We start from the raw sequence: 14323 nt of genomic DNA on the forward strand, positions 1-14323 counted from the left end.
AGCCAGGTAGAAACACATGTTGGCTTGCCTCAGACTTGTGTTTATCGAGACACAGGAGGAGGATCAAGGAAGGAGGGAGGGCGGATGCGGGGAGGAGGGAAACATTCACAGATCTTAGCAGAGCACCTAAATAGGATCAGCCATAAATCATCTGTGACACGCAGTACAAATGAAAAACACAATGTAGAGAAGTACTTTTCACACCCTCCTGCGACCCACAGAAGTGCTCCATCTGCTTCAGACGGGGGCCATATGCCCCCGGTGGCCTGCGACATAGCCTGAAGAAAACGTCTTATTTTATTTCATAACACGGCCATATTTGTTTAATACAAAACATGCCTCCATATTTTAGAGGAAAATGAATAGACAGTAGAATCCACATCGTCTTTATCTTGGGCCTCTGTGTATCCGCCGGGAAAACCACTCTTCCCACTGTCAGGGTATTTCAGTTTTAGAAGAACCACCAGAAAAAGTATCCGTGTGCTAGTTGAGAGGTGGATTAAAATATCTAATAAACGTTTTAAACAGAAGAAAGCAAGCCTGTATCCACAAATTAACACCCCAGAAGTTTACAAGCCCACAGTTATTCATACATTCATACATATAATATCTCGAGATTTGTGTGCATTTTACATACTGAACTGTCATTGACAGAAGACTGACGGAATCCACAGGGACTTCTGGTCTACCCCCCAAAATTGCTTTCTGCTCCAGCACTGCCAAAACAAACTCTCTTGGGGGTAACAGGTCCGGCATTCTCCGGCAGGTTATATTCCTCCCTGGTGTCCTTCAGCGTTCATAAACTCGTACTCATCGCTGTGTTGAGAGTCAGGAGACATTGGCTGCCCATTGCCTCTGCACCTGTTACCTTCTTGGCCTTATCCAAACAGCCCCAGCCCTAACAGCAGCTGAAACCACAGATGGGTAGGAGAACTTGAGATTTTTTGACATCATCCTTTTGTGTATGAAATCCCACCCTCCCCCCAACTCTGGAATCGAGTAGGAATTCTCTTCATTATCATTTTGTGGGGTTTTTTTGCCCCCCATGGTACTTTTTTATTATTAAAAAGTAAATCATTAATGCAGAGGGAGATAAAAAGGGGAATAACATCACCCTTTGAAAACGGTCAAAAAGGAAACGGGCATTGTGATTTCGTGATGTGGAACTGACATAAATATATCTCTACCTTGGAGGATGATTGACAGCAGCCAGGGTTGATGGCAGGAGGGTTTCAAGCAGGGAGCTGAGAGGCGCTGAGGAAGGGGAGGGAGGAAAACAGGAGGAAGGCGGAGCATGAGGAAGTGGGAGCAGGCATTGCACTGGGGGGTCTTGTGAGCAGAGGGGAGATGCAGACTCGGCAAACTGAGGGTCTGGCAGCCACCAGCGCCTGGAATTGTAATTTCAGAATCCCTCTTTGCAAGGGATGAGATTATTAAAACAGGCCTAAACTAGGGATTAGGGAGGCAGAGTGCGGGCTCTTATTCAGTAGTGTATGATTGTAAGTTGATTAACCTTTCTATGTCTCAGATTTATCATCTGTAAAATAAACAGGAAAACATTAGGGCACATGTAGGGTTGCTTTGATTCTCGAATGAGAAAATACATGGGACGTGTGTCACCCCAAGCCTGACATTCAGTTAATAGCTGCTGCAATTGTTACTATTTTAGTCAAGAGTGAGAGACAGAGAAGAGCAGGGGTGGGGGACAGTTCTGGATGTGCAGCATAAGGAAGCATGGGGTTTCTGTTCATTGCGTGCAAAGCAGGGAAAAGATCAGACTGATGCCCACAGAATCTGGCATGGTACTTTCCCAGCTCTGTCTGCTTATCGCATTTTGTTTTCCTGGTTGACATTCTCCCAAACACCTTCATTATGGGCTGCATACCATCTGGTTCTTATCCACCAGGGTTATTATAAAGGTTAAATTAAAGATAAAAGTACCTGGTAATATTCACGGCTGTCTGTCATTTGATGCTAGTCATTATTGCTGTACATTTTGGTGTGGTCCGTCATGCATAGGAGAGTGCCTTAACCACAGGAGACAATTCATATTATTGGATAACTTAATGTGCATGTGATTTCAAACGCAAGCAAGACTGATAGAATGTACTTCAGGGGATCAGTTTTGTCTACCCCCGGGCATTGTGTCCGTATAGCTAATCGTCTTTGTGAATACCCTTCTTTGTTTTCCAGGGATCTCAGTCTTGGCAGTGTGTACCAGTACTGGGTCATCACTATTTCCGGAAGTGAAGAGAGTGAGCCATCGCCAGCTGCCATCTACATCCATGGAAGTGGATACTGTGGCGATGGCATTATCCAGAAGTAAGTAGGTGTGATTAAGGAAGGGGGAGGGAGTGATGCTTGTGAGGTCAAGAGATGGCCAGGAGAGCTTACAGGAGGTCTTCAGTGTGGGAGCTGTGAGCTACCAGCAATCGCTAGCAATCTGTCGATTTGTCTGCAGGTAGTTGCTGGCCTCAGAGGAAACGCAGTGGTTCTTTTTCAAACATGTATATTTCTCAAGTATGTAATACAATACGTGATTCTGACAGAACGACCATTGTGCACTTACGACGGGTAGGCTCTTTCTCTTCATCGTTTTGTGGGTACTGCAAGGATTCTGTTTGGCTTTTCCACTCCAGCCGACGATCCGTTAATGGGACCCAGGGCATCTGGGTCAAAACACTTCTACGTTCTTTGCTGGTTAACCATTTCGAGTTGTTAAAACTGCGTATTTCTTTGTTATTTCTGTTGTATCGTCTTATATGAACAATTTACAACATGGGTTAAAAGCTCATAAAGATAACAAAATACTCTAACTCACGGTAATGTTGAAGCCATAAATAGCAAACAGTACCCCAGAGTGAATACTGACTGTGAACATAAATAAGTACAGGGAGGCAAATGAACCAGAAAGTGAAAGACTCCACACGAGCAGCCGAAGAGGGAAAGTGTGAGTGGAGAATAGGAAGCTGTGTGTTTGCACCGTGGATGTTACTAGGACATCAGTCCATTTATCCCCTTGTCCACAGGGCAAGATATTGCGCAACTATGAAATGGGGGCAAGAAGCCATCCAGAGTCTTGCATTGTTTTTAAAAAAAAAAATTTTTTTTTTTTAAAGTAAACCTTTGGGTTCTTTCCTCCCAAATTAGCACAAAAATGTTGTCTGGCACAAAACAGAATAGTTTTGTCCCTGGAGGTGAAAACAAGACCAGAAACTGTTTGCAGTTAAGTTTCTTTTTGCTAAAATTGCGTTCCTTATTGCCCACGTGGTTGCAAGTTACACTATTGCTAAGAGACTTTTAAAACTATGGGCCGATTTAATGACGAACATCACACGTGGAGAGGGCAAACCAGCTATTGGCGAAATCCCTTCATTAAATGGCGCTGTTGGGTGTCGTATAATATCTGGGCCACGTGGCATTGCAGGGACTGTTTCAGGAGGGGGAGGGGTGCTGTAAAGAGAATCCGTTTCACAGTTGGATGGAACTGCTGATGTGTAGACCGTGAATCCTACAAGTGGTACGTACATGAAAGAGAAGTGGTCGATGACTCTTTCTGGTGCTGGATGGGAAGAGCAATTTCATTTGGTAACATTGATTTTGTGGCATGTGATATAAACTGGAAACCTGCTTTGGCATGAAAGGACCGGCCAGGAGTACAGCAAGGATAACACCGGTTGTGCAAGTAAAGCGTTGGCACGTGAATACCCGTCCACGCAGACGTCCAGAAGCCCTTTGCTTTCTGGTCCTGACTTCACATGGAAGGAGAGATCGAATGTTGCATATATGCCCAGGAGATGCCCAGCATGGTACAGCTTTTGAACCTGGCTGTGCAGAAAGGTGGTATGTACAAGTTCCTGCTGAGTGTGGAATTATGGAGCGAACCACATGATGGCCAAGAATCTGACTCGCCAAGCATAGAAGATAAAGCTCTTCCTTTGTCAGATAAGGAAACTCATGGTGTGCTGTTGTGTGCAGTTAAAATCATGTCCAGATGCAGCAACCAAACAGGACGATACAGTTTCTGGTGCTTAAGATAACACGACTGGGGAAAGGGGAACCACTCACCATTCTCTCCCACATGAAGACATCACCCTCTGGCTCTGGACACAGCTGTTGTCTGATGGAATACTGAGCAGCAGAGCAAGGCAGTCTCCAGGGAGCGTGCCCCATCATTTGTGGGCCCAAGACTGAGCTGCATGTCCAGAATATCCAGGAAACATTTGCGGTCATTGCTGACAACCCATAATTGTGATTTGGGATTTTCTAATTTAGCACAAAGAATACAAAAAAAAAAAAAAAAAGAAAGAAAGAAAGAAAGAAACGCACCAGATGTGGAACCTGACCTACAACTCAGTCTGTCCATTTTGGAGCCAGATATCGACGTATTGGTAGAACGCTGCAAACAATATCATTCTTGCTGATCTAGAACTATTCTTATTATTTTTTATTTTATTATTAATATAAGTAGTGTTTTCAACAAGGTTTTTAAAAAATTTTTAAAGATTTTATTTGTTTATTTGACAGATAGAGATCACAAGTAAGCAGAGAGGCAGGCGGCAGGGGGTGGGTGGTGGGGACAGGCTCCCCGCTGAGCAGAGAGCCCCGTGCAGAGCTTGATCCCAGGACCCTGAGATCATGACCTGAGATGAAGGCAGAGGCTTAACCCACTGAGCCAGCCAGGCACCCCTCTATAAGGCTTTTTTAGTATTTTACCTAGAGTTGGTATCCTACACAGAAATCACTTAGGTTTCCAAATAGTTGTTGACATGCTTTATAGAAAACCAAATGCAGCTTATGGGTGGTTCCCTCGGCAAAAACAAACAAACAAAAACTTTGAGGCAAAGGACGAATGTCATCTTAGCTAACTGGATTCTTCACGGGATGACATGTGCTGATTCGCTCTATGTATTTAAGGGAGTATACAAATATTCAGGATCAAAACTTAATGAGTCCCCAGTGGAGAAAAGCTTTGGATACATATGATGATAATATTCATAAATGTTTGTTGAGCCTTCACTGTGTGTTAGCATTGGGCTACACTATTATCTCCTTGGGTCCTTCCGACAATTATATGAAATCGGTTCTATTACTGCACTTTACAGAAGAGACAACTGATGTACAAAGGCTGATATGGCTTTCTTGAGCTCACACACCCAACAAAGCAGAACCAAGATGCGAATCCGGGGTCCCTGTTCTCATTTGGATACCCCATTGCCTCACCGGGTCACCAGTAGCCCTGCAGGACTGACAAGTGAAGGAGCAGCTCCATGCTTTCTGCCGTATTCCAGGCACTGTGCCCGGCATTGCGCTGCTAGGTTGACAAAGACTATCATTTCCTTTGGCATCTGGAAACCTGGTATAGGGAGCTGTCAGGCAAACACGTGAAGGTGGTCCGTTTGACAGGTGCTGGGGTGGATGGAGCCTAGTGTCTTTGATCGCAGAGAAAATGGCCACCCACTCCAGCTTGGGAGGTCAGAGAAGGTTTCTCAGGAGCTCTCTGTGTAATAATAGATCTGCCATACCTAGAAGATATTTGTGGTGACACTAACGTTTTGCTTGAACCAATACAACATACTGTTTGGCGGGTTAGATGTGTTCTTTGTGGCTTTGGGAAACCAGCTCAGGTTTAAAAAAAAAAAAAAAAAATATCCCTAGATAACCCATGAGATAGCTAAGTAACACAAGGCTATCACCAGTTTCCAACACTCGAGGTTCACTGGCAGAGATTGGAAATATGGGCTCAGCTTGGAATATGGACTTCTCTTCTCCTCAGTTCATGCATTTGCAGACAGGAGAGTTCAAAAACCCCTGCACTGGCAGGATTGATGGCGAGGCCCCCTCCTGCTACTCTGACATCTCCTTAAAGCAACAAACATTGCCCAGTGTTAATTGCCCGAGTGAAAGGAAAAGTCTTAGGCCTCTTCCCTGCTTCCACGGGTCCCAGCTGGTCCCTGGGGAGGGAGGGACAGCTGCCACACACTCTGCAGAGACCTCCTAGGACTGAGTGGGAACGGGAACCCTGACTCCCTGAGCATCTTCTATCTGTCATGCACCGTGCCCACCACGTCAATTTCCATTCCGTTCTTGCGCCGGCTCTAAGGAGCGGGTAGAGTTATCGCCATTTGAACCTGTGGGAACGCGGACACTTGGCGTCTGGAATAGCGTGGTCTGGGGGATTCTTCTGCCGGGATGGAAACCTATTCTGTGCTCTTCTGTTCAGTAGCCACTTGCTCCTGATCGCATACAAGGATCAAGGGCTTATGTTGTGGCGACTGCGACTGAAGAATGGAAGTTTACGTTATTTTTAGTCTTTATTGATTTAAATGGTCCAGTTGAGATTAGGAGACGTGTCTGAGATCATGCGGCGGGTTTGAAATAAGGGGATCTGCACCCAAGTTTTCTGTTTCTCAAAGGTTGGGTGTTTTCCAGGTCGTGATCATCTATTCGGTCTTTTCAGCACTTTCTCCTCCTCCTCGGCTCCTCGGTCCAGCATTGCTCAGTTTCTGTCCATCCCAACCTCTGCTGAACCGCCCTGAGCTGATAGGAATAATTCCTATCTAAACAAAACAAACAAACAAGAGAAGACACTTTAATTTCCTGATAGTGTACTTCCCATGGGCTTTGGAGTTCCTCACACCATGAAATGACACCCCGGATGGAGAAAGCAATACTTTCTCGTGAAAGGAAGACCAGACCCAGGCATGTGTCTGGGGGAAAAAAAAGAAATCTTTATTCTTAAATTCACGATTGGGAGCAGGGAGGAGGCTTAAGGTAAAGAACAGGATTTATGTTTCCGAAGCTCAGAAATTTCCTTCAAGTCCACCCATTTAAAACGGCTGAGATCTCCCAGACACGCCTGGGGTGGGGGGCCAGAGGGGGGGGCAAGGTTGTTTCCTTCATCCCATCCTCCGTGCCTTTCTCCCGTCTGCCTTAACCGGCAAGATCTCGGACAGCAGGTTTGAGGCGTGAACTCTGCTTCGTCGTGGCAAGCACAGGATAAGGCAGGGGTTGTAGGATTCTTACACATGTCTATCTTTATAGGTCTCATAGAAGAAGAAGAAATGGACACTGGGGCGTGAGAGACTTGCCTGAGGCCTCTTGGAAAGTTCCTGGCCTGGGGAGGGACTCTCCCATGGTCTGCTGTGGTTCTGCAGTTGCTCCCTCTCTCTCTCTCTCTCTGTCTGCCTGACACATCTCTCTCCGATCTCTTCTGCAGAAGCCAAGGGGAGGAATGTGATGACATGAACAAGCTCAGCGGTGACGGCTGCTCCCTCTTCTGCCGAAGGGAAGACTCCTTCAATTGCATTGGTAAGTCTGTGTCATTTCTTGGGGCTCAGCTGGAGAAGGGGACAGTGCGGCATGGTCAAGTCAACAACAGCAGTCCTGAGGACTGATGATGGTTTACTCCTTAGTCTTACAAACACTGACAGATCGCCTCCTGTGGGCCAGACCTTGTGGGGAGCACCGGGGCATAGAGCAATGGGAACCAAAGGAAAACCAGCAAATGCTCCTGCCCTCCCGGAACTTAGAGTCCCTCCCGTGGGTGACAGCAGTGGCTGCTGGTAACTTTTAAGCTAGCTTCGCATTGCTTACACCAACGCTCTTTTTCAGGCCAGCTCTCCAGGAGGGTGATTAGTATAGAATTTTAAAGGCTAGTATTCTCGCATTAGAGATAAGAAAACATCCCAAGCCAGAGAGATGATGACAGTAATCAGAAACTCTTGGGTTAGGGAGTGATTGGAGACAGAACCAGGGCTTGAACCTGATTCTGTCTGATTCTTAAGCACGCGCCCAGCTCTTTCTGCTGTACGACCTCCAGCCAAGGTCCCAGAACCCCCGTGGTCCCCTTCGCACACTCAGAACCTCTGGCCGCGTCTCTGACGGGAGAGTGGAGGAAGAGCAGACAAGCCTGTGTTGAGAAAGCAAATGTCCTTTTCCCACCTTTACGGAGTCAGATGGGAAATTTGTTTTCCTCTGGCTTCTCACTGGTCTTGTTGTTTTAGTCCCACTTGGGAGGCCCTGACCAGCCCGGGGCTGGTAAACAGACAGGGGTTGGGGGGCAGGGATGGAATTTTGAGCTGGCTCAGATGAGATCATACTTCCTTTAAGATGCAAATCGATACCTGAAGATCAAAGGTCCTCTGGCTAATCCCCTGGGCTAGAGGTGAAAAATAATCACAATCATTTGCAAGTACAAAAGACAGAGGTGCTCTATCCAAGGAGGGAAGGGGCAGCTACTGAGGGCATGAAAACACTGGCGGGAAGATTTCACCCTGAAAGGCAATTTTCTAGGAAGACTAAAGGGAAGGAAATGTCATCGGGTCCTCACATTCACAGTGCATTACAGGGAATGCATTTAGACCTTCCTTCTCCTGGGGGACTGTGAACACTGTGAGCTCTTCAGCCTGCACCCTTAGTCCGTCCTCAGCACACACGGGTCGAGCATCTCCTGTCTCCTTGGCACTAAGTGTGGGCTCAGCAACACAATAAGAGGTGTCCCACAGCTAACTGTGAATAGAAGAAAGGAAGATGTGGAGGAAGGAGAGAGAAGAATTTCCAGGCAGGACCTCGGGTTTTTAAACGATAGAAGGCTATTTTCTTGGCTCTGCTGATTTGAGCACGGTCCATGGTAAAAAACATGATGTTCACCTAGTGGTATGGCAGAAGGATTCTGGGCAGAAAGTTAGAAAAACCAGGCGTTGGTCCTCACTGTGCTGAGAAGTTGCCGTGTAACCCTGCCCAAGCTGCTTGCCTAGTCTGGGCCTCAGTTTACCTGGTGGAAAGGTCAAAGAATTGGGTTAGGTGGTCTCTAACAGCATTAGCTGTACTCGACTTGTGTTCTTTCCAAGGTGTGTAGCTGTTTGCCATTCCCACGAGCTACTTGCCTTTGTCTCCATGCTCGTGATACCCAGCAGCACTCCCAGATCGTGCTGGAAAATATCTACCTATTTTGCTTGCGCTAAGGTGGCATGCAACGGAGGTGCTTCTGGAAGGAAGGGAGGGTGTGGCGGTGAAGGTAGGATAGGGGACCTTCCAAGAGATGCTCGGGTGGCCTGATGCCTACATTCTGGGGTGCTTTGGAGCTGTGCAGCAATTCACGAAAAAAAGGGTCCCTCCTCCAGGGGGAAGTTCATCATGCACGGTAGGGGTCTGCAAACTACAGTCCATGGGCCAGACTGGCCCACTGCCTCTACTGGAAAGTAAAGTCCTACTGGAACAGAGCATGCTCGTTACTCTACCTATTGTCTGTGGTTGCTTTCCTGCTACAAGTTACTGAGCGGGTACAGCAGAGGCACTATGACCCAAAGAGCCTAAAATATTTACTATGCTGGCAGATCTTTGCTGGCCTCCTGGCTCATGGATTGGAAGTCTTTCATACTCTTGGTTTTCTGAGTCTGGTGCAGAGAGGAGGTGACAGTTACGACATGACTCGCCATTTCTAAGAGAAAGAACTGACTTTTAAGCAGACAGCGGTGGGGCCTGGGAGACTCTTAGATAGAGCACTGGGCAGCGAGTCCAGTCTTAGTGGGTCTAACTTTCCGCCTCAACTTTGGCCAGAATGACTGTTCGGGACTAGATCAGTGATTTGTTAACTGTGTTAACCGAGATGCTTAAACAGAAAGAGGCGAAGGTAAGGGAGGTGTCACAAAGGTGAGATCTGGGCCCTCCTAGGTCTCCTTCAGACACTATTGTTCGGTACTAGATGCTAAGTGTTCTACTGGCAATGACAATATTTATCAAACCCCCATGATGCACCCAGCACATTTATAAATTCCAATTTTCATAACAGTCTTTTATGGTCCTGTTTTTATGCAAGAGGCAGCTGAAGCCTGAGGGGTGAACCAAGGATACGCAGTTAAATGGTAGAACCAGGATGCAAACCCAGAGTCTGACTTCAGACGGTGGTGAGCTACCTGCAAAAAAAAAAAAAAAAAAAAAGTGACTCCTGGTCTTGTAGGGCTTTGAGGCGAGCAAGGAAGACTGTGCCTTAGAACAGTCTGTCTAGTGAATGAATGGACCGGGATACAGAGTGGCCAGTGGTGTGGATGGTGGATGGCGTCCAGGGAAGACTCTGTATTACCTGGTATGTGGAATATGGTTTGTGTTAGAGAAGCAACCTCAGCTACACCCCCGCCCTCACCAGTGAGAATTCCATTATAGAGACTCAGTGAGACACAGGACATTCCAAGAATTACGGAGTCTACCCGGAGATCCCAACTCCCGGGAACTACATTCCAAGGACAAACTCCATGCCTTTGAGTCTAGAAAACCATCGTCCCTTAAGAACAGCTGAAGAATAGACAGAGTCTTTTGGCTCCCACCGCAGGCAGCTTCAGTGAGTCAGAGAAATGGCACTGGCGTGTGGGAGGCTTTGCTGAGGTGGACTGGTTTCATCATTATGTTTGTCAAGACAAGCAGCTGAGGGAACCGGCTCGAGTGAGGCTGTCTCGGGCTCACGCTGTGGCTTAGACGTGCGACCTTAGCTGAATGTCGGTGTTCTCATCCAAAAACAATGGTGGAAGTCCTGGGACTCAACTGTGGAAGATATTAATCAATAATTTTGGAAACTTACTATCTGATTCTCCTTCCTAGATTTAGGAAATAACGCTCCTTGATGGAATAATAATGGGGCAGAGCCCAAGCCCTCTACCAAAGTTGAAAATCCAGAAGTCTCCTTCCCGGACTCCCCTTTACAGCTTGAGTGTAAAGAGCCACACTTTCCCCCAGTCATTCTGATAAGGATGGCTGTCATCCGTGTGTTCCCAAAGTACCAGTGACAGCATGTGGCTGGAGTGTGAAAGTGACCACGTTCTAATATCTTCACAAGACCAGTCTTGGGACCTGATCTTGAGCTTAGAATTGGGCTTCAGAGTGTGCAAGCCTGGCTCTCTGCCCCCCAACCCCACCCCCGAGAGTGTTCTGTAGCCTGTCAATATTCTCTGAATAGCTTTTGTTTGCTTGTTTTGCTTCAGTTGGCCAAAGTTGGTTTCTGTTGACTGTCACTTAGAATCCTGACCGAAAACTGAAATTGTCATAAGATGCTATAAGGTTTAGCCCCATTCTTAGCAAGTCGGATGTGCTTGATGTACACGAACTGTTACTTACGCCGTGCCTGTGGAAGTGTGGGGGTGGGGGTAGGGGCTGAGTAGCAGCAATGACCACCACTGACAGTCACCCATGAGGTGGGGTGTATGTCCTGTGTCAGGCCCCCTTTCGTTAGTGTGAGCCTGTGAAAGGACTCTTATACCCAGATGAGGGATCTAAGACCTATTATCGTGTCTTAGCCGGACCAAGGTAACAGGCCTCATAGAGGTGGGACCCCATCTCAGACTGCGTGGAGACCCCCTGCTTGTTCTACTCTGTTCCTCTGCCCACCGTCTAAATGGATGACTTCCTTCTCTCCTCCCTCCCTTCTTCCTTCCTTGCTCTTCTTCCCCTTCATTATTTTTTTGTCCCCGACTGTTTAGTTGGGCCAGTGTTTTCCCTGGGTTTGGTGACACTAGTGTGAGGGTGGGTGACAGATTTATGGTGGCATTCCCATTCACTTTTCAGAAGCCCACACATCCGGAAGTATTCCCAAGGTGCCGATGTGTGATTAGGCAACACCCCGGGACTTCCCTTTCCCACTTTCCCACCCCGGCGGCGGCGCCCTCATCCCCCAGCACATAATGGCTTGCTTGTTAAAAGGAACCACCCACAAGACCTCTTAGGCAATGTAGGCTGCATCCCCAGCGATGTGGAAATTATCTTGTCCTTTTCCCCCTTTTTAAAAAACATAGCATACACCAGGCCTTAGGTTTCAGTTAAAAAATGCGGTATCCGTCAAATGATAACTCCCCCCCGCACCCCCTCACCCCCACCCCAACAGACGCTGGCTGGAGGCAGTGTTCGGCAGCGCTGGGAATTCTGTTCCTACAGCACTGAGTCATAAACTACAGCCAGGCTGCTGATAAAAGCTGAAGGCGGGAAGGTAGTGTTCAAATTGGACAAAATGGGAAGCATCCGCAAAAGGGGCTCTACCCAAGGTTACATCTCAAGCCAGCCCTGGGAGTGAGCTACCTTCTGAGATGACACGCAGTCCCCTGCGAGAGATGTACTTGTGGAGGATTCCTCATGCTCCGTTTTCATTACTGCCCCTGTGTCCTTCAGGATGGCTGGTCCCAGGGAGGAATTTAGATGCGGGGGCCTGGGCTGCAGCTCAGCATCTAGCAGCCTCAGTTTCCCCCTCTGTGACAGGAGAGTGATCGGACTGAAGACTAGAGTCTTCTCCTAGGAAAAGGCTTCTTTTCCTGTCTTACATTGGCATCCTCTGTGTGTCCTTTGTTTAAAGACTTTGGGGTTTCAAATCCTACTTGATGCTGATACACAGTTAGGAAAACAACCCCACGTTGTTATTCCTGTATGTCTCTTTTTCTCGCTCCTTCCTGATTCCTCTCCTTCCCACCATGCCGGGGGCTGCCGTGAGCATGACGTCGTCTCTGGTCCCTGACATAGCATCTCCAGCCCTGTCCCGGAGCCAGGGCCAGTAACTCAATTATCTAGGAGGCAGCTGAGGCGGAGGAGGGGAAATCAGCCCTCCTCCCCACTCCCCAGTCCCTGGGAGGGGCGGGGGGTCACAGAGCCTTGTGGCCCCTGTGTCAGGCTGCCCTGGCCCGCTCTGAGCCAAGGCGAGAAAGAAAAACAAGAAGATGAATCGACATGTCTTTTCGGTGGATGTTCTAATGATACTTTAGAACAACAGTGACTGAAAAGAAAAACAGCATCTGGTTGGGGGGAGGGGAAGTGGAAAGGGGGGGGCAGAGAATGGGCTCTGCTGGGAGTTGCATTTATTATTATTTTTCTTTCTAACGAAGTGAAATCATAATAAGATGATCCACCTCTCACCTTACAAAAAAATTAAAATGAAAAAAAACAAAATTAAACCTTCTCCTGGATGCAGGTATTTCTTCAGACTTCCCTCTGTGGGAAGCGTAAGTTTCACCAAGTGACCCTCCTGAAATAAAGCTTCCCTTGACTTGAAGCCGTGCCTTGAAAAGAAGAGAAGAGAAATATGAGTGGTAGTCACAGTGGTGGTGGTGGTGGTGGTGGTGATCAAGGCATGAAGACAATCACTGTCAGGCTGGGTGGCGTGGTGACGTGGATTCTAGGCGCACCTGGGTGGCGTAGTCGATTGAACCTCTGACTCTTGGTTTCAGCCCAGGTCGTGTTCTTGGGGTGATGGCTCTGTGTTCAGCACAGTCTGCTTGAGATTTTCTCTCCCTCTCCCTCTCCTGTGTTTGTTCTCTTGTTGTCGCTCGCTTTCTCTCTCTCTCTCAAATAAATAAATCTTAAAACAAAAACAGAACATGGATTCTGGGTGACAAGCCTGGCTCAGCCACTTTGTAATCTGAGTTTCAGTTTTCTCATCAGTAAAATGGGCTATAATAGATCCTACCTCTTAGGGCTCTTGTGAGGATGGTATGAGGTTATATATGTAAAGATCTTTAAAACAGTAGCACATGGTAAGTGTTACCTATGTGTTTGCTACTACTGTATTTTTCCTGCCTTTGTTAATGCCATTGATTCAGAAGTTGTATCAATCCACCCCGGAATCCTATGAGATAAATGATGTTATTATCCCAGTTGCCTACAAGAGATCCTCTGAGTTTCAGAAAGGTTAAGTAACTTGTCCAAAGTCCCACAGTCAGAAATAGCAGAGGAGGGTGCACCTGGGTGGCTCAGTGGGTTGGGCCGCTGCCTTTGGCTTGGGTCGTGATCTCAGGGACCTGGGATCGAGTCCCACATCGGGCTCTCTGCTCAGCGGGGAGTCTGCTTCCCTCTTTCTCTCTCTGCCTGCATCTCTGCCTACTTGTGATCTCTGCCAAATAAATAAATAAAATCTTTTTAAAAAAAAAAAAGAAGAAGAAAAAGAAAGAAAGAAAGAAAGAAAGAAAGAAAGAAAGAAAGAAAGAAAGAAAGAAAGAAAGAAATAGCTGAGGAGGGGTTCACAGTGCTCCGGGACAGGGTCTGCACACTGAACCATGAAGTCATGTCATATGTAGGCACCTAAATGTCCTGGCTTCTGGGCTAAAAACCCTTTTCGTCCATGGTTTCATTCATTTTCCCATCAGTTCTGCACATTTGGACTCATAATGCCCACTTCACCGATGAGAAAAGAGAGGTCCTGAGAGTATCAGTGGCTTGTCCTAACTACCCCAGTGGAGTGGATCAGAAAAGACCTCAGACCCCATCTGCCTGCCTCTAAAGACCGTGTCCAGTATCCAGATGAACTCCCAAGAAACCACTCTTTCTGCTTTGGTGCCATTGGCACACGGCAGGA

At 47.3% G+C, this 14323-nt stretch overlaps 1 protein-coding gene across 1 annotated transcript in view; it reads left to right on the forward strand.

Moving 5' to 3' along the window:
- PAPPA (pappalysin 1) overlaps positions 1-14323 on the forward strand; it is a 234524-nt gene that overhangs the window by 106468 nt on the left and 113733 nt on the right. The window contains exons 8-9 of the mRNA XM_004774071.2: positions 2194-2322; positions 7220-7311. Coding sequence (XP_004774128.2) covers positions 2194-2322; positions 7220-7311 — 221 coding nt within the window. The remainder of the gene's footprint in view (positions 1-2193; positions 2323-7219; positions 7312-14323) is intronic.

Source organism: Mustela putorius, unplaced genomic scaffold (assembly GCF_011764305.1).
Source record: "Mustela putorius furo isolate JIRA1106 unplaced genomic scaffold, ASM1176430v1.1 tig00537301_pilon_pilon_pilon, whole genome shotgun sequence".
In the NCBI taxonomy this organism is placed as follows: Eukaryota; Metazoa; Chordata; class Mammalia; order Carnivora; family Mustelidae; genus Mustela; species Mustela putorius.